Below are 23,834 nucleotides of genomic sequence, written 5' to 3'. Positions count from 1 at the left end.
GCCTTCTGCTGCCAATTCTTCACCATTCTCGGTGCATTTTGGGGTTCAGAAGTAGTCTATTCTAACGGCTCTACAGTTGCCGGTTACACTGACGTTGTGTACCTTTGTGCAGGCTGCAGTGTTTCCACTATGTATTTTGTAGCCATCTCTCGTGCTCTTGAGCGTATTTGTTCCTGCATCTGTGAGTCTTTTCTTATCTGTAGTAACTCATTGAGCAGTTTACAAGCTCTTGACCAGTGTTATCCTCACCATCTCTTAGTCCTCACTGTCTATGGTTCTCTTTCTGCCCTCAAAATATGTGAATACTCGGTGGTCTTTTTCTGGACCCTGGGTCATGGTCACGTCAGTATGCCAGGGAATGAACCTGCTGACACACTGACCGAATTGACAACATTCGAGCGGCCTCTCGAGATCGTTGTGTAATAGGATGACCGGAGCAGGTGATGTGTTCGGGGCTGTAGGGCGTGGCTGGGTAGAAGAAGGTGGCCGTTTTTGGCAATCTTCCTCTTTATTGTTGGTTCTTCCAATACATTTTCCGGTAGCTCAGCCCCACCACTCATGTCGTGGTGGAGACGTGCTGATGCATGCAGTCTGGGGAACGCGATGCCGCACTCGGTCAGCGGCTGCGCAGGCGGTAGGAGGTTAGCAGCACGAGACCCGGCCCAGCTCGCAGACGCGGCGGCTCGTGATGATGCCGGGAGTCGCCAGTGCAGCATTGGGCAATGCCCTCCATCGGCCGGTCCTCGGAGACAGCATCACTGATGACGACGACGTAACAGCGACCGAATGCCCAATCGGTCGAACCGAATGCCGACGCCCACCTCCGATACCTTTAAATAGTGCAGACCGCTGCTGAATCCGCCGGTTACGCGGCAGCGTGTTTATTAGAAGGTTCTTGACGAGGTGGCTAACGCAACCGCGCCACAGGGGGTCCATGCCTGCGTAATTCTGCTAGTGCTGTGTTCTGATGGCTGCCACGCACGTACACACATACCGACGCTCGTTGCAAAACTGTGTCACATGTATAACGCGCCGGCCAGCCTTCGTCCGCCGTCTGGCGTGAGGCTGGCGCATCGCGCACTGAAACACACTAAATCACAATTTCGCACCATATTTCCTAAAAATAACCCCTTGTCCTCGACAGTTGTTCGAGCACCGGCCCTCCGATTGCTTGTTATGCTGCCGAGTTCTAAGGATTTGGAGTATGGTAAGTATGGTATGGCATACTCTGACTTTGCTGAGCAAACTATGGGTGGTAAAGGAGACATAGAATATGTGGAGGTCCTCACTGTGGACCTGTCGCAAGCACTCTACCGTTCTTTTCCGGCTCTGCATCGGCTGTACTCGACTGACTTGTCATCTCCGTTGTCAGGATGTGCCCCACTGTCTTTGTGGTGCTCGTTTGACAGTGATCCACATTTTGTCGGACTGTCCCAACATTGCTTTCCTGCGGTGGACTCTTATTCTTCTCGACTCGCTACCCCTGGTGCTAGCACACGGTGCCTCAGTGGCTGACCTGGTCTTACAGTTAATTTGTAATGAGGGTTTTTCCCACTCTCTCTAAAGGAGGGTGCCTCAGACTTGTCGAGCTATTGATGGGTTGGCAGGATGCCCCGTTGCCTCCTCAGCTCGAAACAAGTAGAGGTGTCTGGGCCCGGTGGTCCGCTCCAGTCCTCACTCTACGTGTTATTTTGCTCTTCTTCTCCCTTCTCGTTTGTTCTGTTTGACGTAGTGTTCTTACCCAATTTTCCTGTGCTTCTCTTGCCCTGTTCGTGTCACTAGTCGTCGTGGGTATTTATTGTTGGTTGGTGTGTGTCTGGTAAGTGATGGGCATATGTCACTCATCGCAGTTTCTGCCTTTGTGGGCCTCCGGCTGCTCCCTTTACTGGGCATCTTGCCCGTCTTTCTTCCTTTCCCACATTTTCTTCTCGTTCCTGTCCCTAGGCTTTGTTGACATTCGGTAGACCTCGGGGTTTTCTTACCTCGGGTTTTTCACACTAGGCCGTACTTTGGTGTTTGGTTTTGTTGACTTGCCTGTTCCAAGTAGGAGGGACTGATGACTTGGTAGTTTGGTCCCTTTAGTCATTAAAGCAACGAACCGAACTAACCGGAGGAAGTAATTAAACATTTGTTCATGTTCATGGAAGAGTCAAGTTGACTGATTAGCTAAAGGATTGGGTGTATGGGCACCAATGGCCTGTCTACTGCTTCCATCATCTTCCAAAGAGCAAGACTCCAAACTGTCTTCAGAAGCAACAACTGTTCGTGTTTAACTCCGGTTTTTCCACAGCTACCTCTCTCGTCCCACATTTTATCACCCGACATGAGACAGTTCTTCTTTACATTCTATAATTTCAAACTTCACAGAAGTTTTGCTGCATATGAGACTAGCACTTCTGCAAGAAGTTACCAGGATGAATTTTTCACCCCGTAGCAGTGTGTGCACTGATTGAAACGCCTTTTACCTGTGAGAAAATTTCAATTTTCTGTTTTTGTCGTCCCCCATAGATCGGAGGATGAGTGCTAGTCAACCAAAACTGGTAATCTTGAAGTTTTAATGATATTTTATTTCACTCAAGACTATAAAAATTTTTAACACGTTGGATACCATTCAAACAAAGGAAAATCCAGGATGGAATGTAACTACATTATGAGAAGGAAAGTTGCCACTCACCATATTGCGGAGATGCTGAGTAGCAGATAGGCACAACAAAAAGATTTTCATACTTAAAGTTTTTGGCCAGTGGCAATTGGCAATGGCTATATGGTGAGTGGCAACTTTCCTTTTCATAATGTTATGGCTACCGTTCAAGAATTTTGTGTAGGCTGTGGACCCTCTTGCACATAAAATATTGGAACAGCAACAAAGATCATATTTTTCTCTCGCAGTGCTGTCCAGTGACTACACTGCCTGCCTCACCTACCTCATGAGGTACCCAGGAGCAGTCGACATCTCGTACATCATCGACCACGCGCTGCACCTAAAGGACCCAGATGTAAGTAGCTCACTGCGTATTTCCCGTTTCTAGACTAAAATTCCAAAAATTCTAAACCTACTCTCCAGACACATTTTGCATTTCTCTGGGCTCTCGGAACTGCAGATTTTGAGATGTGGTATGATAGAACTTTCACTGTGGTTGAAGCAATGTAAAAGAAAGACCATTCAAATTACGTTTTAATAAGTCACCATTATTATTTTATGCTGCACAGACTGGACAGAACTCCGCTCAGTGAAGAGAGCTGCAAAAATATTTAAAATATGACTTCAGAGAATGGATATGATACAAAAATAAAGGAGACATCTAGCATACAGACTCAAACAGCTCATTCCAAACTCACAAACACACAAGCACGCATGAGCAAGGAAATGGCACACCCTCACTTACAACAACAAATAACCCACAGAATAGGCAACATACTCAAGAAACAAGGCCTTAAAATAGCCTCCAGGACAGATAACTTAGTACACAGAAATCTAAAGGCAACCAATGCAGACGCAGACAAACACAACGTATTGGGTATTTACCAACTGATGTGCCAAGACTGCAAATTAATTTATAAAGGACAGACAAGTAGAAACTTCAATAGCAGATGCACAGAACATAGAGCATTAAAAAGTAACAGCTGTCATGCTACATTTGCTGAACACCTTATCGACATGAAAACAGCCCAACAGGCATCAGCACTGACTTGAATATTCTCAAATGCAACAGCAGCACCCACCCCCTCCCCCACCCCCACCCCTACCCCCCAACCCCCACCCCGCAAAAAAAAAAAAAAAAAAAAAAAAAAAAAAAATAATAATAATAATAATAATAATAATAATAATAATAATAATAATAATAATAATAATAATTGAAGGCATAGTTGAAGGGAAAAACACACACACATGGAGCAAGTTCTACATGACATACTGTGAAAGAAAACGTTGTTTTAGAACTTGTAAATGCTGTCTTAAAAACTGAAATTTATATACATACAAATAGTAAAGAGCATTTTTCCTGGCTGATAGAAAGAAAATAAAAACCCACTGAGGTCACTGTAACTTCAGTGAAATATGTCTGGGAAACAGAAGAAAAGATAAACTGTGGTTTGTACAAGATGGACAAATCTACTAGTAATTATAAAAGGGCATTAGATTAAACAGGGATATACAAAGGTGATGTTTTGTGACCTGTAAAATAGAAACAGATTGCTCAGTAAAGAAATCCATGTAGCATAAATTACATTGCAGCGGTCGAGCACCTTATATCGAAAATACATGATTTTATAGTTGCTTGTTATCCTGTCAGATTCAACTGAAATCTGTTCATTAAGGACATATGATAAAGTGTTGACAGTTTACCATTGTAGCATTTAATGTGAAGCAAAAGCATTGACATAGTTTCGTACTTCCTGCCTGGGAGAAATTTTCTTTTATGGCTTCTAGAGGGAAAAGTTTACTTTCTGAAATATTTGAGGTCCTGTACAAAAATGTCATTTTCTATCTTTAGTTAGTGCCCTACATCTATGCCTTATTTGTAGCATGCTGTAAAGCCATTGGAAAAAGGCCTTATTTATGTTGTAGAAATTTTGTGTTATTCATGTGTGGATAATGCAGTGAGGCTTGTTACAGTATTGAAAATAATTTTGCTAATCGCTATGCTAAATATAGTTCTTGTTTCAAATCTCATTGGACAGTCACACTTTCTGTCCCGACAGTCGTGCCCATGTTTCATTCTAAAAATGTGTGAAGTTGCTTCATGTTCAGCTGTGGACACAGACAGGGCTAACCATTAATAATTGGCAGGAAAAAGATTGTGAATAGTGCCTTCTGCAAATTTCTATGAAAGAATGGTTTCTTCCAATACTTGTGATCACAGAACAAATGAAAATTCACTGGAATTTCTGTGTCAAGTATATTAGATGGACTTAACATGGGTAAACTGTTGGCTCCTGGCTCTTAGTATTGCCTTCAGTGGCTCTAGTATTTGGCTATATAGTGAAATCTCTGTAACATGTTCGTGCATCAGATGTAATTCACACAGGTAAAATATCACACATTAGCACAGGCCTTTTTTGCTGCTCATTTTTTCACCTAACTTACGCTTTCTGCCCAGTTCCGTGTGATGCAAGTTATGAATGTCTTACCATGTAATAGCAAACCCAGTAATGCTTCACAACTTATAAATGATACACATTTGGAACCCTCATTAGGAATTGAAGTCACTTAAAATGGTTAGGCTGATCAGGATCATTAGTGTACCAGATAAGAGAGACCTTTACTGCTGCTGAATCTGTGAGAATAGTAGCTTCAGTGACAGTGTTTCACATAATTTTAATCTGCAAATGAATTGGATTAGAAAATTTCGATGATTCAGAGTGCATATAGTATTTTAATCATAAAGCAATAATTCATAAATGCAACCTTTATCTTTTCTATTAAAATAGATCACAAGGGAGAAAATAATAAATAGCTGTGTTTACCATTTTTGTATAAATTTATATGTTGTTGTTGTGGTCTTCAGTCCTGAGACTGGTCTGATGCAGCTCTCCATGCTACTCTATCCTGTGCAAGCTTTTTCATCTCCCAGAACCTACTGCAACCTACATCCTTCTGAATCTGCTTAGTGTATTCATCTCTTGGTCTCCCTCTACGATTTTTACCCTCCACGCTGCCCTCCAGTACTAAATTGGTGATCCCTTGATGCCTCAGAACATGTCCTACCAACCGATCCCTTCTTCTGGTCAAGTTGTGCCACAAACTTCTCTTCTCCCCAATCCTGTTCAATACTTCCTCATTAGTTATGTGATCTACCCATCTAATCTTCAGCATTCTTCTGTAGCACCACATTTCGAAAGCTTCTAGTCTCTTCTTGTCCAAACTATTTATCGTCCATGTTTCACTTCCATACATGGCTACACTCCATACGAATACTTTCAGAAATGACTTCCTGACACTTAAATCAATACTGGATGTTAACAAATTTCTCTTCTTCAGAAACGCTTTCCTTGCCATTGCCAGCCTACATTTTATATCCTCTCTACTTCGACCATCATCAGTTACTTTGCTCCCCAAATAGCAAAACTCCTTTACTACTTTAAGTGCCTCATTTCCTAATCTAATTCCCTCAGCATCACCCGACTTAATTAGACTACATTCCATTATCCTTGTTTTGCTTTTGTTGATGTTCATCTTATATCCTCCTTTCAAGACACTGTCCATTCCATTCAACTGCTCTTCCAAGTCCTTTGCTGTCTCTGACAGAATTACAATGTCATCGGCGAACCTCAAAGTTTTTATTTCTTCTCCATGAATTTTAATACCTACTCCGAATTTTTCTTTTGTTTCCTTATAAATTTATATATAAGGCGAAAAAATCTATGAGAAACAGTTGGTCTGATATTTGAATGAGCTACTGTTGTAGTTAAAACAGACTTCAAAAAAGAAAGCAAAACTACACTTCTTCAGCACAGCATTTTCTTTCTCACAGTCAGCTTTCACAGAAAACCTGTCCATCGCAGGTTTTTAAAAAAATTAGACTATTGTTTAAAAAATTTGAAGTGAGACTGTTGTGGGAAAAAAAAATTGAAGAAAGACTATTGTGGAAAAAAATTTGAAGTAAGTCAGTCAAGAAACGTAGAGATCTTTGCTGCCAACTTTTTCATATATGATGTGTGATCAAAAAGCAACAGGTATCTTCTTTGTTTTTGTTAAATAACCTTCATTTGGTCATCATTATCGACATCAACATCAATTTTGTCCCCTTCAAAGTAACATCCCTCAGATATAATACACTTGTGCCAGCACTTTTTCCAATCTTGGAAGCATTTCTGGAATTCACTTTTCGTCATGGTGCTTGGATCATTCAGTAGTTCTGTTTTTCTCTTTTCAGTGGAGGCAAAATGATGTCCTTACATGGTTCTCTTCAGCCTTGGGAAATGTCTGGGAGAAGTGGTTTTCCCACAGTTCTGCTTTTCTTTCAGTTGTTTTGCGCAAATGGCCAGAACTCCCAAGTTGTAGTCCTTATTGACCTTACGGCCATAAGGCATGAATTCAGTACACACTATCCCATTGTACTAAAGAAAACAGAGAGAAGAACCTTCACGTGTGATCGAACTTGTCAAGTTTCTTTCAGCCTTGGCTCTTCAGGCAGTTTCCATCGGAATGATTGGGCCTTGGTTCCTGCATTGTATCCTTATGCCCATGTTTCGTCACCTGTTTATAACCTTCTTTAAAAGTTCCGGATTGTTGTTGACTTCACTCAGCAATTCCTTAGTGATGTCTCCACAACTGTTTTGCATTGAAATTCAACAATATCTGAACAAATTCTTCTGCTGTGCATTTCATCCCTGAAACATACAAAAATATTGCTTGGCATCAGCCAAAGGGTATGCTGACATCATTGGCAACCTCTGTGATGCTGATTCGATGATTTTCCAGAACACTTTTCTTTACTTCTTCCGCATTGTCATCAGTAAGTGATGTGTTAGTGTCCAGGGCAGTTGTCTTCAACATCTTCCTGACCCCTATTGAAATATTTATACCAATCTTTTAAACTTGCACCTTATTCATAGTAGATTCGTATACTCATCATCATCATCTGTCAAAGTGCCGAGACTTTGCAAATGCCGGTCCCTTATACCTGCAGTGTGACCCCCCCATCGGGTCACAGGAGGCTGCATCCAAGAGAGCCGGCGGGTGGGGTGGAGGGGGGAAGCAGGTGCACCATTCGTGTCTCCGTCAGAGCATTCCGGTTGCATCTTGCGAGCTGGACGGTTCTTGGTATGTTCAGGGCGTATTGCGGCTAATGCTGGATTCCAAGCCACGCTCAGTTGATAACCTTAGTCCCTGTTCACAAGATTCTCGTGGACCTGTATTTCTGACGATTCTTTAATGATGCTGTCCCAATAGCTCCCGGCTTGGCACAGCACCCTGGTGTTCTCGAAATCAAAGGTGTGGTTTTCTTTGATGCTATGTTCAGATATAGAAGATTTCTCTGTCTGTCTAAGTCGGACGTTTCTGATGTGTTGCTCGCACCTTTTCGAGATGCAGCGCTGCATTTGTCCAATATACTGTACACCACATTCGCAGGCAATGCTATATATGCCAGGTGTGTTGAGTTTGACTGGGTCTTTAGTTGAGTCCAGCAGCTCTTTCGTCTTCGGCAGTGGTTGGAAGACTGTATTTAAATTCGATTTTCTCAGTAGCTTCCCGATTTAGGCTGACAGGGGCCCCAAATATGGCAGAATGGCAAGTCTCTTGTTATCTTCCTCAGGGCTTACCCAAGGAGGAAGCTGAGCAGATCCAAAAGGAGACCTGCAGGATCATCGACAAGTCAAGACTCCCGAAGGCCGACATTACTTTGTCCAAATGTATATTAGAGTATCGTGTAAAAATTCAAAGTAAATTGATCAAGAACTTTTCAAGATTTTTTGTAACAACATTAAACAATGACTTTTGTATGTATAGTAGTGTGGGTAGATTCATCCTGTTTACAAATTATACTAAGTGGCATTTGAAGTTCTGCATGTGGCCACTATGTTTTGTTTTTATGAACTCACACATAACTTTTGGAAGTTTTATGTATGACAGTGCTGGTGAGATTACTATTAGTGGCGGCAGTAGTAGTAGTAGTAGTAGTAGTAGTAGTAGTAGTAGTAGTATGAGCAAGATGATAGTAAAGGTTTAAATGCAAGAACACTCTAGCATTTAGAGTTATAAATATTTTTTAATAGTTCATCATTCCAAACCTCATAAAGGTCCATAAAAAAGAACAAGATACATACATTAAGAATTTTGGGAAGGACAGATTACTACTCACTGTAAAGATGACACATTTAGTTGCGGACAGATACAACAAAAAGGCTTTTACACAGTAAGCTTCCTGGCAAAGCCTTCTTCAGAAAAGGAAAAACACACACGCACGCACCAAGCAAGCAAACCCCACGCACATGCCCACTATCTCCGTTCGCATTAACCGAACTGCAATGTTCAGTTGAACAAAAAAAAAAAACACTCTTGAGTAGGGCAGGGAAGGGCAAAGGATAGCAGAGTATGGGTGTGGGGAGAGAAGAGCTCTGTCTGGCGGAATGTACAGGGATTACTGTAGAAGGTAGCAGAACAAGGCTTGGGCAATGTCAGGAAGTTGTGACAGATGGGTTGGAAAAGGAGAGTCAGCAGGGGGGGGGGGGGGGGGGGGGAGTGGTGGGTGCTTTGGCAGTGTGTGAGCAAAATGAGGGTGAAGGGACATGAATTGGGAGGAGGTTATACAACAGAGGGGGAGAAACTGTTGGGTGGAGGGTGTGGGGACAGTACATTACCATAGGTTGATGCCAGTATAATTACGGGATTGGAGAATGTATTGTGAAGATAATGCCCATCTGCACAGTTGAGAAAAACTGCCGGTGGAGGGGAGGATCCAGGTGGCTTGAGCATTGAAGCAGCCATTGAATTCGAGCATGTTACAATCAGCTACATTTTGTCACAGGGTTTACTTTACTCTAGGCCACAGTTTGGCAATGGTCTTTCATCCTGGTGGATAGCTGGTTGGTAGTCGTACTAATATAAAAAGCTATGCAATGATTGCAGCAGAGCTGGTATATGACATGGCTACTTTCACAGATGGCCGTGCCGCTGAAGCGGTACGGAAAACCTGTGAAAAGACTAAAATAGGAAGTGCTGGGTGTGTAAATTTGGCTGGTCTTCCACCTGAGCCTTTGACAGGGATATGATCCTTTTAGCAAGGGGTTGGAATTGGCATAGGGATGGACTAGGATGTTGAGGAGGTTGGGTGGGTAACAGACCACCTCTTTGGGATGGGAATGGTCTCAGGTTTGGGCACAATGATAGATAATCAAACCCCTGATGAAGGGTGTGGTTCAGTTGTTCCAGTCTGGGATGTTATTGAGTGACAAAGGGGATACTCCTTTGTAACTAATTCTTGGTGGTGGTGGGAGGAGAATTGGGGATATGAAGGGAAATAGCACAGGATATATGTTTGCAGACTAGGTTTGGGGATAGTGCCTGTTTGTGAAGGCCTTAGTGAGACACTCAACATATTGGGCGAGGTAGTTATTGTCACTGCAGATACACCGTCCCCATATGGCCAGGCTGTATAGGAGAGATCTTTTTAGTGTGAAAGGGATGGCAGCTGCCATAATGCATGTACTGTTGGTGGCTGGTAAGTTTAATGTGGACAGAGGTGTGTATGGAGCCATCAGAGAGGTGTTAGTCAATGTCCAGGAAGGTGGCACACTGGGTTGAGGAGGACCAGGTGAAATGGGTGGGAGAGGAAATGTTGAGGCTGTGAAGGAATGAGGATAGGGTGTCTTGGGCCTGAGTCCAGATCAAGAAGATATTATCAATGAACCTGAACCAGATCAGGGGTTTGAGAGGCTAGGAAAGTTTCCTGTAGATGGCCCATAAACAGGTTGGCATAGGAGGGTGCCACATGGGTGCCTACGGTCATGTCACAGATTTGTTTGCATACCTTCCCTTCAGAGGAGAAGTAGTTGTGTGTTAGGATAAAATTAGTAAGGCATGTGAGGAATGAGGTATTGGGTTTGGAGTTAAAGGAATGAGGAAAGGTAGTGTTCAGAAGAATCAAGACCGTGGACATGAGAGATATTGGTGTATAAAGTAGTGACATCAACAGTGACAAGTAGGGATCCAGTGGTAAACAGATGGGAATGGTGGAGAGTCAGTGAAGGAAGCGATTGGTACCTTTGATGTGGAAAGCTAGGTTTAAGACAATTGGTTGGAGGTGTTGAGGTCAGTGAGGTCCGAAATTCTTTCAGTGAGAGCGTGATAACCACCTAGAATGGGGCATCCAGGGTTGTTGTATTTGTGAATTTTGGTGACCTTCTACATGCTCCACACAGGGTGTATATGACCCAGGACAACTGGAACATCTGGGAAAAACCTGGGAATTTTTTCATCCGGGAGAAAACTGCGAAAAACCCGGGAATTCTTCATTGTTTTAGTTTTCTGTTAATTTTTTGTAATTTTGACTGCTAAGAACCGATACTCCAACAAAGGATATTACTGTATCCCACTACTGCAGAATAATACTTCAACAATAAAATATAAACGAGAGGAAAACAAAAACAACTTAAATTGCAAAGAAAATGCGCCATATACGACGACGACACACAGTGCTTGTGCAAGCATCTGCCAACAGCAAAATGTGTCAAAGGCTTTAGGAAGACTATGCAATGCTTCAAAACAACAAATTGCCTCTGATGAGAGTGAAGTCACAACTGTTTACATTACATTCGTTTTAGCAGTTACGAGCAGGCTCTTGCATATGCGAAGTTGAGCTGCGTTTGAGTGGTAGATTCTCTTGCTTCTGGCTACAGGAATGTGGCTGTTGGCTGTGCAAGCAGTCGCAGCAAGCAGCTAGATGCTACCAGGAAAAGGGGGCACCAAATTCTTATTTTTGATGGAAAAAAAACTTGTTTCACAAAGCGCGTAGCATCCAGCGCACGTTGGTCTATCGATTGTTCGTATGATTTTGAAACGCATCCCTGTTGGTTTTTGAACATTTTTGAAACATTTTAATTTGATTTCTGAATGAATCATAAGTTGATTTTTGAATGCCTGGATAGTGTACATGATGTGTCTGTCAGGAGAATCCTTGTCACATCTAAAAATAAACTTTCCGCAGACAAAAGGGGACGTGGCTATACGAGCTGAGCAGAGTAAAGCCAAACGGATGAATGCCAATCACTGTCTGATTATGTGGTTGATTGGGTTTGCGAATGATCAGCATTGTTATAATTACTAGTGAAATCCATAGATTCAGACTACCAGAATGGAAATAAGCGACTAACAGGAATAACAGGTGAGAAAGATTACGTATTATCTTCTCGGTGTATCCAAGAAAATGAAATTTTGACAGAAACGTTTAGGCCAGATCACTACACTAGTAAGGACCAGTTGTACAGTCCCCGGCTAGCAGCTGCTAAAGTTCTATTTTGGAAGTACACGGAAAACGTGTTGTACGAACATGTAAAAATGCCTAACCAGAGAATAATTGCAGGATAACTAAACCTGTGATTCTGGCAGGGTTATTGTAGTTAATCGGCAAACGTATTTTGACAATGGCATGAATAGCTACAGAATTGGTGATAACAAGATTGTTTGTTAGAATGAGGAAAGAGAAGAAAGGTGGACATCACACACATGGAAGAGTAAGAAGATTCCAAATTTATATAAAAATTTTGTAATAATACTTTTCGATCTAATGCTTGAGAAACTGATGTGTATGAATGAAATGTGAAACTACTTCCTAACATAAACCTTTTTGCTTGTCGTAGGCCTTACAGGAATCTGATATTGCAACTTTGTGTATTATATTCTGACATGTTATAAAAATGACCATTTGTGCCAAAACAGTCTCGTTTATTTGTTGTGTGTTACAAAATTGCTGCAATATTCGAAAGGCCTATTTTGTTTTATCTAGCAGACAGTGACAAAATTAGACGTAATCAGATCGAGAAACCACACCATTCTTGGGTATTTTGTATTAACAGCTTTTTCAGTGTTAGATAACGACATTTTGATTGTTCACGTAGCAAAAGGTTTGACGAACTTTGATGAGGTAATAGATTCTTTCGCAGAAAGGAAAGCATGCCATGTAAAGCTGTAGCAAGATTAGAGAGAAAAAAATGCTAGGTGCTAAGGATTGAAGAAAAGTGTACTTCTTGCTTGTCTTGTCTTTATTGATTTTATATATCCTATATTTAATTTTATGTCACACAAAACAGCAAGTAATTATCCAATAGGCAATAAAGAGTACAAATTTTCTGAAGAGTTCTTGTTCTCCTGATTACAAATAATCTCATCCACTATTAATTGCGAGATTATTTTTTAAGAGGGGCAGGCTGTCAAACTGGCCGACTGGGAGCAGGAGAGGCACCACAGGACATTTCAATTTCCCTTGTCCTCAATATAGTTTGATGGAATCCATTACAAAATATAAACGTTCCAATTCCACAGACCAAAATACAGTGACTTGCAATAGAAGAATGCTATATGAAGAGGCGTGGCACTGCACTTTGGCAGACTTAAGACCAAATAACTTGTCTTACATTTCCTCGAACACACATGTTTTATGTTTCAGACTTTTCAGAAAGATGTGCGCTACAAGATGAACATATTTTTGAAAATTAGTTTTTTTGTTTTTTACTATTGACCCAGTTAACAAATATCGCAGATCTGGGGCTGATGCACAGAGCAGTCTGAGTTATAGTCTGTAGTCTCCACGTAACCCGTATTTACATTTAGTGATTTTGCTGTTTCCCCTTTGTTTACTCTCCCGTCAAATGAAAACAAAATGGATATCTGTGGCCGGGAGCTATCAAGTGAATTAAAATACATCCACATAATTACGAAAGGCTAAAATACGTTACTAGTTTCAGATTTGATTTTATTTCCACCTTTCTGACAGTCAAGCATTAATCGCTTTGCAGAACATTGAACCTATTTTTGTCTGTTTGCTAAAGAAATTTGACTTTTATTAACGTTTTCCGCAGAAGCAGTCAATGTATTTCAAACGAAATGTTTAATTCCACAGTACTGGCTAGTTTCAACTGTTCACTGCATTTCAAGTGCATGTTTTCATCTTCTAGCACGTATGGCATTATGCCATGATAAAGAACCAAACATGATATAATACAGTAATGGTGCTCCAAGAAAATTTACATCCTGGAAACCACAATGAAAAGCTTAATATCAGCTCGAGGTCTACTTCGTTGGGAATCTGGACTTATGAATGTGCACTTTAATTATGCACTTTAAATGTGCACATTTTAATATGGTTCACTAAATTCCGATATTCTTGGTGTGTCCTCTGATGTCTTGTTTCTTTTATGACATAGTGTACGATCTTTCAATATTTTACATGTACGTACATATGGTCTTCTTACGTCATGGTAACTGCAAAAGCGTGGTGTCGCCTATTATGTACGCTGTCTGGCAACTGCTGAAATGAACCTATTTCTAACAGGTCGTGGGAAAATATTGCGAATGGTGATTTGAGAAGTATTACTTTCAAAGTAAATATCCTTTTACGTAAGTTGGACTATGTGCGAAAATGTACCATGAATTTCTTAAATCACAGAGCGTTTTACTGTCATTTAAAAATCAACTCTTTGATGACGAGCCATTTAGAAGAATTTTGAACCCAGAAGATCAGACATTTATGTCATTATTAAAAATTTTAAAGTGTAACACGCGCAGAAAAGATCAACATTATATGCGAAAGCTTAATTTATCTTGCAGCTTATTAACCTTAGAGACGAATATTATATGTGAAAGCTTTGCTTTCCGTGTAGCAACACTATGTATATTAATTTAAAATATTAACTTTCCCTGTTTGTGTGTTCGTGCTACTTAACAGTGATGTTGCTGTTGGCTGACTACATCACGTGCCCTATGCTCTGAATATCCACTGTCATCGGCTGGCGAGATCATGTGACGTGAGCTATGACTGGCTTACAAAAGCGCATCGCAATCTCGATTTCAGTGATTCGGAAAGTAACATACAGTTTTTGGTGGAATTCCAATGTATACTTTTGTAATACAAAAATACGCGGCATGCATATTGCTGCCCATCAAAGATATTTCCAAAACGTGTCTTTTTCCCTGAGTTAAGTTCTCTAAAGTGCCCATGTATAAAACCATAACCATTCAAAGGATTGATAAGTTTTGCAGTTCCGAGGGAAAATATACTGTCACTTAACACAGAAAAAGTGTGTTTTCACCCAGGAGAAAGTGTATTTTTAACTGGAAAATCTGGGAATTTTTTTTTCTTGTCCTCGTATACACCCTGTCCCCAAAATCCACAGATTTACATTAAATTATCAGTCTTTTTCTGTGTTTACTATAATCACATACAATATGTACATTTTTGCACACGTAATGGCATTATGCTACCATGAAGAAGATACTGACATCTACTAAATGAATACTAAATAAATGAATACTAAATAAGTTTCTGTAATACTCATATTATGCTTCACATCGATCTATAGCCAAGGTATAATGGTTTATAATATTCCTAATTTTGTGGACCTCTGAAGATGATAAATTAATTTGACAAAACCAGTAAAGCAAAATAAAAATATCTATGCAACTGATGACTGAATTTTATGCTGAAATACATACTACAGTTGCTGGATCTATAATAGCTTGAATAAAGTGGTAATTGTAGATATACAGCAAAACAAAAACTACAGTACATCAGATACTTCACCAAAAGTGTTCATCACACAGTTCCATATGAATCTGGTATTGTGTATATCATTTACCAGCTGTACCAGTTAGGAAGGTAAATCTCAATCCCCGAAAGACATTTGTTTCGAAGATAATGCTGGTTGTGTGGCTGATGTTTCTAACTCTGATGTAGCAGCAGTTGCGGAATTAGTTCCTTTTGGCTGTTTAGTTTTATTGCTTTATTATCACAGCTGGGTGGCAGTTCTCTCTTAAGCAGACGACTGTAATAAAAATCATAAACTGAGCTGGCTCAAAATGTAGAGAATAAATCTTAATATTACTGTGTGGGTATATGAACTGTTTCTGCAAAAGATCATGTCTTGCAATATTTGTTAGACTGTGCTCCTAGAAAGGAACATGAATCGACACCAGATTTCTGTAGCTTACAAGAGATTGATAACTAAACAGTCCTGTAATGTAGTATGTATACATCTCAGGGTCTTTAGGAAATCTAAAGTATGAGAAATGTGGTGTCTTATTTTTGGTTTTGCTGCAATTTATTGCACTATAGTCAGATTAAAATACTTGACAGCTGATGGCTGTCCTTTGCCGCTACAGTGTTGCCTCATCAGCTGTGTGCTACAGCTCAGTTATAGGCGACACACACACGTGGTGTGTCAGTTCACAAATGATGTTAATGTGTAATGCGGAGCAGTGTCGGAAGCAGCCACCGTGAGGCATGATCGAAATACGAGATTCTCTGTAAACAGCTGATTTTAAGTGACCAGTGACTGAACTGCAGCAGATGACTTGTTTCGTAGCCCTGAATTTGAACTCAAGTCGTAAACTCGTCCTCGTGATTGTGATGTGCAATGTATCCCAGAAAATGGCATTCAAAAATCTGTGGCAGAACTAAAGTGCAGTCAGTTTGCTCACAGTGATTAAAGATACCCAGTAAAAGGAAACTCGAGACACAAAAAATTCAGTTTCAACACTAACAGCAAATTGTAATTTCTCACTGTCGGTGGTTACTTGAACTGTCCTGACACTGGCTACACGAGCTGGTGCGTTATCAACTGATAGCAACACAGGCAGATTCCAATTGAAGACAGTATGATAGGAAGAAAAATAAGAGCAAATAATAATGATAACGATGCAGCAAAGTATTAGAAACAAAAGAACACATTTAAACCAGTCAGTGGAATAAAAAGAATGATCAAAAATTTTTGATTAGGTTTAGAAATAAAAAATGTTACTACATTTCACGAGAATTGAACCTACAACCTTCAACACATCACATTTATACGCTAACCACTGTACTACGCCATTATACTGGATGAGATTATTATATTTCAGACTCTGATGATACCGTTGCAATGATGAATTGCAGCCTTCTAAAATTCATTATCGTGCTGTGTCATGCTAAGCTTCAGCGCACGGTTTGGGCCTTATGTTTAGTGCTTTGATTAGAGGAGGCCAGCTCCAACATGTGAAGTGTCAACTATCAAGTAATTTCAGTCAAATTCTACATATACTTCTATTTGTAAAAACCATTCTACAAATCAGTGCAAATGATACTCTTCACATTCATCAGTCGCATTCAGCAGTGCAACTTACTGGTTGCTTGCAATGTAGCTGTCACAGAGTACGACAAAAATGAGCAAGAGTGTTGTGATTGTATCTGTTAAACTGTGCTATTGCATTACAAAAGTCAATAATTGAGGAAACATTGAGCTATAGATAGGCATAACAAAGACTGCTAGAATATTTAAGCTTTCAGATGAAGTCCTTTTTCCAAAGTAGAAAACACACACACATTCACACGAGCACGACTCGCATGCTCGTGGCCACTGTCTCGGAGCACTGAGGTTTGTTCCATTCTGGACATTCCGGTGTCTGGAATTAACCCTCGAGTGGGTGCACCCTATGCGTAAGATGCGCCGAATCCAAATAACATCGTCTTTTACCGTACCATTTTGTTTTACAGTTGCCAGCCCATAGCTATTCCCTTGTTATTGCTTTATCTAACTCAGTGATAAGTTGTGTTGTCATACATGCAAGTGAGTAGCAGTAATATAAAATAAACAATGAGCTAGGTGAGAAAAAATTTAAGCTCAGGGCGCATTGTTCCTAGCGCGACATGAAAGACGTGTCTAACTCTGCTTAACTGCAAATAGCGCAGTATACCATTGAATGCACTCTTTCCAGTGGTCCTAACGTGATACCCCAGTCCATCGTGTGTTACCCTTCCTGCTTTCAACACACACAAACGTTCCCCCCGCTCTATAGAGGCCCCTATAACCCAGGACAAAGGGTGTGAATGAATCGAGCATTACGATTGGCTCTTATCGAATTTACCTGCCGAATTACTGATACTGTCGCTATCAAAGCACCATCCACCTTTTCTTTCTTTCTGCAGACGGGACTTTCAGCGGTAAAATTATTTTGCACGGATTGCTAAATTGCATTGTCAGTTAAACCGTCAAAGTTGTCTACATATCATCAAATACATATGAGACTCACAAGAATATTGGAAGCCAGGAACATATTTACCAGTGTAACTACAATTAAATATTAAGATTGCTGCTACAGTCTGACACCAATCGGTGTACAGGTACTGTCTCCTTTTGACACCTGTGCTACTGGAACGAATCTCAGTATCTATAGCGTACATAATTTTCCATGTAAAATATCTCTCTCGTACCCTCGCGGTTATCGATGTGCTGAATCTGTACGTCCCTCACGATAGGACACACAGTCATCCTCTCTAGTCGTGCCACAACATAAACCACAGTAACTTTACAATGCAATATATACACATTTTACACAAACAGTGCAGTTATCTTTTATATCTGTGCAAGAAAATGCCCCAGATTCTGAGTTAGCAGCAGATTCCAACATTGAGGCAGTTGTCTTCGAGATAATTAGAAGTCAAATAAACGTTTGGCTGGAATATGACGCGACTGTGCTGTTTACTGCTCCAAGTGAGTCAACACTGTTAGGTACTATTTGTATGCGGTAACAGGGTGATACAGTGAAATTTTATTCTATCGTTATTTAATCAAACTAGCATTAAGCTGTGATTTTGCTCATGCATCTTTACCTCGGCAACATAAAGACAGCTATTCTTTACACGTGTACAAAGTATGCCACGTGCCTGCTCGTGTTATAAAAATTGGTGCGCCGACTCGAGATTTAAATAGAAATTTTACTCGTAACGGTGGAAACCGTGGCACAATTTGACTTCTCTCTTAAACTTCCGACGGATAGTACAGCTGTGTTTCCTCACACGTGTCTCGTCAGTCGGTTTATTCGTACCCGCCCCGATGTCGCAGAAATACTCGGAGCCGGCAATAACGTCCTTCCCGACGCTCCCCAACGTCACCGTCGGCGGCCGGGCGGACCTCAACCGGGGCGCGGCGGCGGGCCACACCCACGAGGGGCAGTTCTGCCCGCCGAAGCAGCGCCGCCCGGGCCACCGCCAGCAGCAGCAGCACCACCACCACCACTACCGGAGCAGCACGGTGCCGCCGGGCGACAAGGGCGGCGACGTCGAGATCGTGGTCAGCTCGCAGGTGGTGGTGCGCAGCTCGGAGAAGGCAGCCGCGCAGCTCAAGAAGGGCTCCGCGCCCGACATCAGCACTCTCTCTGGAAGGCATGTACCTGCGCAACATTCAGCTCTCAAATACAGTACATAAATAAAACACAAGTCCTTCTTTACTTTTATGCCAACCATTTTCCTTGCATGCCAATATTTTGTTTCTTGTTTGGTGAGCTGTTTTCCTTTGTTTGATTAGCTTTTTTTTCTTTTGTTTGATGACCATTTTCTCTGTGCACACACATTTCTCTTTCTTTGTTTGATAATTTTTGAATAGGTTAATTATCGCTTTTCATTGTTTGGCAATCCCCTTTTTATTCTTCTAGGAGCTCTGTTTCCCTGTTTGATGCTTTTCCTCCCCCGTGTATCAACAGCTTTACTTATTTGGCTGCTGCTTTCCTTATGTATTTTGATCTCTCCTCCCATTTCCTTGCAGTTTTCTTTACTTTTCATCAATTTTTTATAGTTTACTTAATAGCTGTGTGTTTTTGGTTGTGCTCTGAGATTCTTTCAACTCTCTCTATCACCTGTGAACAGCAACCCTTCACCTTGCTTTAGCTGTTTTTCTCATTAAATGTTACTTTCCACCTGCCCAAGTCATCTCTCATCAGGTTCCATAAATCTATGCTTCAGTACCGACATTCCTTCCATAAACGTACGAGGTCTGTTCAGGAAATTCTGGAACTTTGTCCTGAAATATGCTCACTATTTTTATATACTTGAACTTAGCGTATTTCGTGACAGTACTCCCTTTTCCGTGAAACGTTTATAAGATGATATTTGACTTTTTTTGAGTTGGCTTCAGTCGTCTAGTGAAAATATGATTTCATAATGCTGTTTCCTCGGGTGCAGAAATGTCCTGGTTCAATGCGTTTGCCTCATTTTTGGTGCTTCAAATACCATTTCTCCGAATGTGCTTCCTTCTTGATGTTTATATAAAAAGTAGTAGAATAACTCATTTTTGCTGGTCACTTGCAAATTATTATAACAGGGACCTATACATTGTTCCACCGTCACAGACCGATAGTTCACTGCCGACTGACTACAGTCAGAGACGACTCCAGTGTCAAAGACATTTCGCACAACACACAAGCTTCCACTTGTAACCAGTCTCTTTGATACTCTTCGTCACATCTACTAACATTAATCAATATGCTGTCACTCTAGAACATATAAGCAAATTAGCATAAAATAGGCAAATTAAAATTCACAAAAAATATTCTGACAAAAATATAAGAAAACATTTACAACCTCCTTCATTAGATATGGTATCGACAAATCTGGTAGAAAATAACGCATCTCCCAGATCCATTACAGTCCGCAAAATTTTTCTATGCTTGCTTTTTATTTATTGTGCATGGTCTCCTTCGAAATACTGTTCTCCACATTTGGTACACCGCTCCCAATGCCGTTTCCATTTCCAGAAGTAGTCTTGATACGCCTCCTGCCTTGCAGGATCACACGAGGCGCCATCTACGAATTTTCTTTTATCTCATCTATCATTGCAAATCTTCGTCCTTTCAATGGAGTTTTCAACTTTGGAAATAAAAGAAAGTCCGCAGGGGCCAGGTGTGGAGAGTTTGGAGAATGAGGCAGCACAGTGATTTCATTTTATGTACAGTAGTCACGCACCAACAGTAATGAATGTGGGATTTGTCATCATGATGCAAGAGCCATGAATTGTCTCACCACATTTCAGTGTTTCCTTCTCTCACATTCTTGCAACATGTCCTGATAGTACCACTGATTAACAGTCTGTTCCTGTGGCACTAATCCTTCAGAGTCAAAGAAAACTATCAGCATGGCTTTGACATTTGACCTGATCTGACAAACTTTTTATGGTCTTGGAGAACCTCTCCCAATTCATTGTGAAAATTTAAACTTGGTCTCAATATCATAACTGTAGTCCCACATCTCATCACCAGTTATGATTCTCTTAAGGAACACCTTGTTCTCATTTTCAAGATCCAAAAGCTCTTCCCAGGTTGCAAGGCGAAGGTCTTTCTGGTCTTGACTCGTGAACCGTGGGACGAACTTGGCGGCAACATGATGCATTCCAAGATACTGTGTCAGGATTATATTATGTGATCCAACTGAAATATTACATTCTTCTGCAATTTCTCAGACACTCAATCTCCAACTGCCACACCTAATTTTGTTGACATTCCTGACACGAGTTTTGTCGGTAGACATGGAAGGGTGTCCTGAATGGGGGTCATCTTTAACTTCTGTCCAGTCATTTTTAAGTTGTGTGAACCATTCGTAACACCAAGTATGGCTTAAGCACTCATCACTGTAGGCCTCTTTCATCATTTCATGTGTCTCTGTACAGGTTTTCTTGAGTTTAATGGAAAATTTAATGCAGATGTGTTGCTCCTCTAACTCTGCCATGTCAAAATTCACAAACTGTGCAAAACAATGTTCTACTCATTACAGAACTGAACAATAGGTAACAGACATACAGCAATGGAACTTACGACAGGTACACATTAAACACAGATGTGTGCAGAGATGTCAACCGTATTTCACTCCAACATACCTAAACACAGATGTGTGCAGAGATGTCAACCGTATTTCACTCCAACATACCATTGGTGCAAAATTATAAACCTTCCAGAATTTTTCTGAACAGACATTGTACTCTCATTGTAGCCAAACAAACCTCACACATACTTTTTTTTAACTCCTGGTTAACTTTTGGTATTGCTCCCAAAGGCCTCAAATTAAAAGTTCCCATTTCTGGCAGCAACCTGTTCTTCTACCTATCCTTCCTGAAATCAGTTGTTCTTTCTCTGTGTCTATCTGATGCCCCCTGCTTCATCTTTGTTTGCCCTCCTCATCCAATGCTGCAGTATGTGTGAATTGTCCTTCCTATTTTAACCTTTCCCAACGTATGCCTCTCTCATCCCAGAGGAAGGAATTAATAGGTATGAAAGTGCAGTCATAATCTGTTCAACACGAATCCAAGTCACATGTTTTTATAAGCAGGCTACTAATTTCACTAGAAATGATAGAAGCCCATAAACAAAACCTATATATAAAAATTTGTGTGTGTGTGTGTGTGTGTGTGTGTGTGTGTGTGTGTGTGTTTGTTTGTTTGTTTGTTTGTTTTCCAACATAGGTCTGTAATGCTTATAGTAACTGTGTCGAAACTTGTTACATATTACCTGGGAAGAAATACTGGGTTATTCAAGAAGGTAGATCTAATTTGATTAATTTTTATTTCATGGAAATATTGAATTGCTATGAATTATCTATATGTCAGTGTAAATGAATTTTGAAGTTTCCAAACTTGGATTATAAATGTTCAGTGTCATTCATTCATTCACACATCACATTTTGTCAGTCCCATCACAGTGGAGAGCCTTCAGGTTGTGGATTGTATCAAGTTGTACATTAACAGGCAGAAGCACCCATTGTAGCCTATCGTCATCGCCTTGAATCCAAAGACTGGTTTCTTGCAGCTCTCCATGTTATTCTATTCCGTGCAAGCCTCTTAATCTCCAAATAACTACTCCAGCCTCCATCTTTTTGAAACTGATTACAGTATTCATATCTTGGTCTCTCTCTACGATTTTTACCCTCCCAACTTCCCTCCACTACTAAGTTGGTGATCCCTTGATATCTCTAAATGTGTCATTTCTACAAATCACTTCTTCTAGTCAGGTTGTGCCGCAGGTTCCTTTTCTCCCCAATTCTATTCAGTACCTCCTCATTAGTTGTGTGATATACCCATCTAATTTTCAGCAGCACCACATTTCAAAAGCTTCTATTCTCTTTTCGTCTGAACTGTTTATCGTTCATGTTTAGCTTCCATACATGGCTACACATTACACAGACAGTTAAAAAAACACTTCCTAACACTTATATTTATATTACATATTAACGAATTCCTCTTTTTCAGAAATGATTTCCTTGATGTACCCCGTCTGCATTTTACATCCTATCCACTTTGACCATCATTTTATTTTGCTGCCTAGTGAGCAAAACTCATTTAGTACTTTTGAAGTCTCTTATCCTAATCCGCTATGGTAGATATCTAAACAGTGTGTTAGAACATAGATTTGTAACAGCTTACTTGAATAATGCATATCGAAACCAACAGCTGTATTGTAAGTCATCTTCAGGCCTCTGTATGAGAACATACATAGCATGATAGAAAAGTACTGCCTTTCTCCTTTTTGTCAGAAAAGCTCCAGGATAGGTGGTGGTGTGTTTTTAAATTTCCAAGTTTGCAATGCTAAAAAGAGAGAAATGTTCCTGGCAGATTAAATCTGTGTGCCGGACCGAGACTCCTTCCAAACTTTACAGAAGCTCTCCTGCGTACCTTGCAGAACTAGCACTCCTACGCCATGTCTCTGCAATATCCTTTCTTTCAGGAGTGCTAGTTCTGCAAGGTTCGCAGGAGAGCTTCTGTAAAGTTTGGAAGGTGGGAGACGAGGTACTGGCGGAACTAAAGTTGTGAGGACGGGGCGAGAGTTGTGCTTGGGTGGCTCAGTTGGTAGAGCACTTGCCCGCAAAAGGCAAAGGACCCGAGTTCGAGTCTCGGTCCAGCACACAGTTCTAATCTGTCAGGAAGTTTCATACCTGCGCACACTCCGCTGCAGAGTGAAAATCTCATTCTGGAAAGAAATGTTGTTTCAATGTACTTGGTATGTGTGTGTCTCTGAAATGACCTTGGCCATGTTTCTGCACAGACTCACCTGGTGGCAAGACTATGCTTAGCAACACACTGTTTGGGTTCTTCTTGGTATACTAGGTGGGTGACACAATGGATAGTGATTTTGAGCAAAGAGTGAACATTAAGTTCTGCTTAAGCTTAAGAAAACCCCTATGTAACCTGGACAATGATTAAGCAACCACATGCAGGTGAGGCACTTTCAATAAATCGTGTTTCCAAATGTCACAAATGGTTTCGTGAAGGCAGGGATTCTGTGCAAGACGATCCCAGGGCTGGTCATCCATCTACAGCATATGCGGGTGCAGATGTGAAATGTGTAAGGCAGTTATTGCAAGAAAAACATCATTTAACATGAT

General features: G+C 40.8%; 1 protein-coding gene and 1 non-coding gene across 2 annotated transcripts in view; both read left to right on the top strand.

Moving 5' to 3' along the window:
* LOC124552251 (TBC1 domain family member 5) overlaps positions 1-23,834 on the top strand; it is a 168,476-nt gene that overhangs the window by 89,178 nt on the left and 55,464 nt on the right. Inside the window, exons 10-11 of the mRNA XM_047126533.1 lie at positions 2,890-2,996; positions 18,535-18,854. Of these exons, the coding sequence (XP_046982489.1) occupies positions 2,890-2,996; positions 18,535-18,854 (427 nt within the window). The remainder of the gene's footprint in view (positions 1-2,889; positions 2,997-18,534; positions 18,855-23,834) is intronic.
* Trnal-caa lies at positions 23,280-23,354 on the top strand. The gene has a single exon. It is a non-coding gene; the product is annotated as a tRNA-Leu (tRNA).

The sequence above is a fragment of the Schistocerca americana genome, chromosome 10, assembly GCF_021461395.2.
Source record: "Schistocerca americana isolate TAMUIC-IGC-003095 chromosome 10, iqSchAmer2.1, whole genome shotgun sequence".
Lineage (NCBI taxonomy): Eukaryota > Metazoa > Arthropoda > Insecta > Orthoptera > Acrididae > Schistocerca > Schistocerca americana.
The sequence above is the reverse complement of the archived record's forward strand: the minus strand, read 5'-3'. Positions and strand labels throughout refer to the sequence as shown.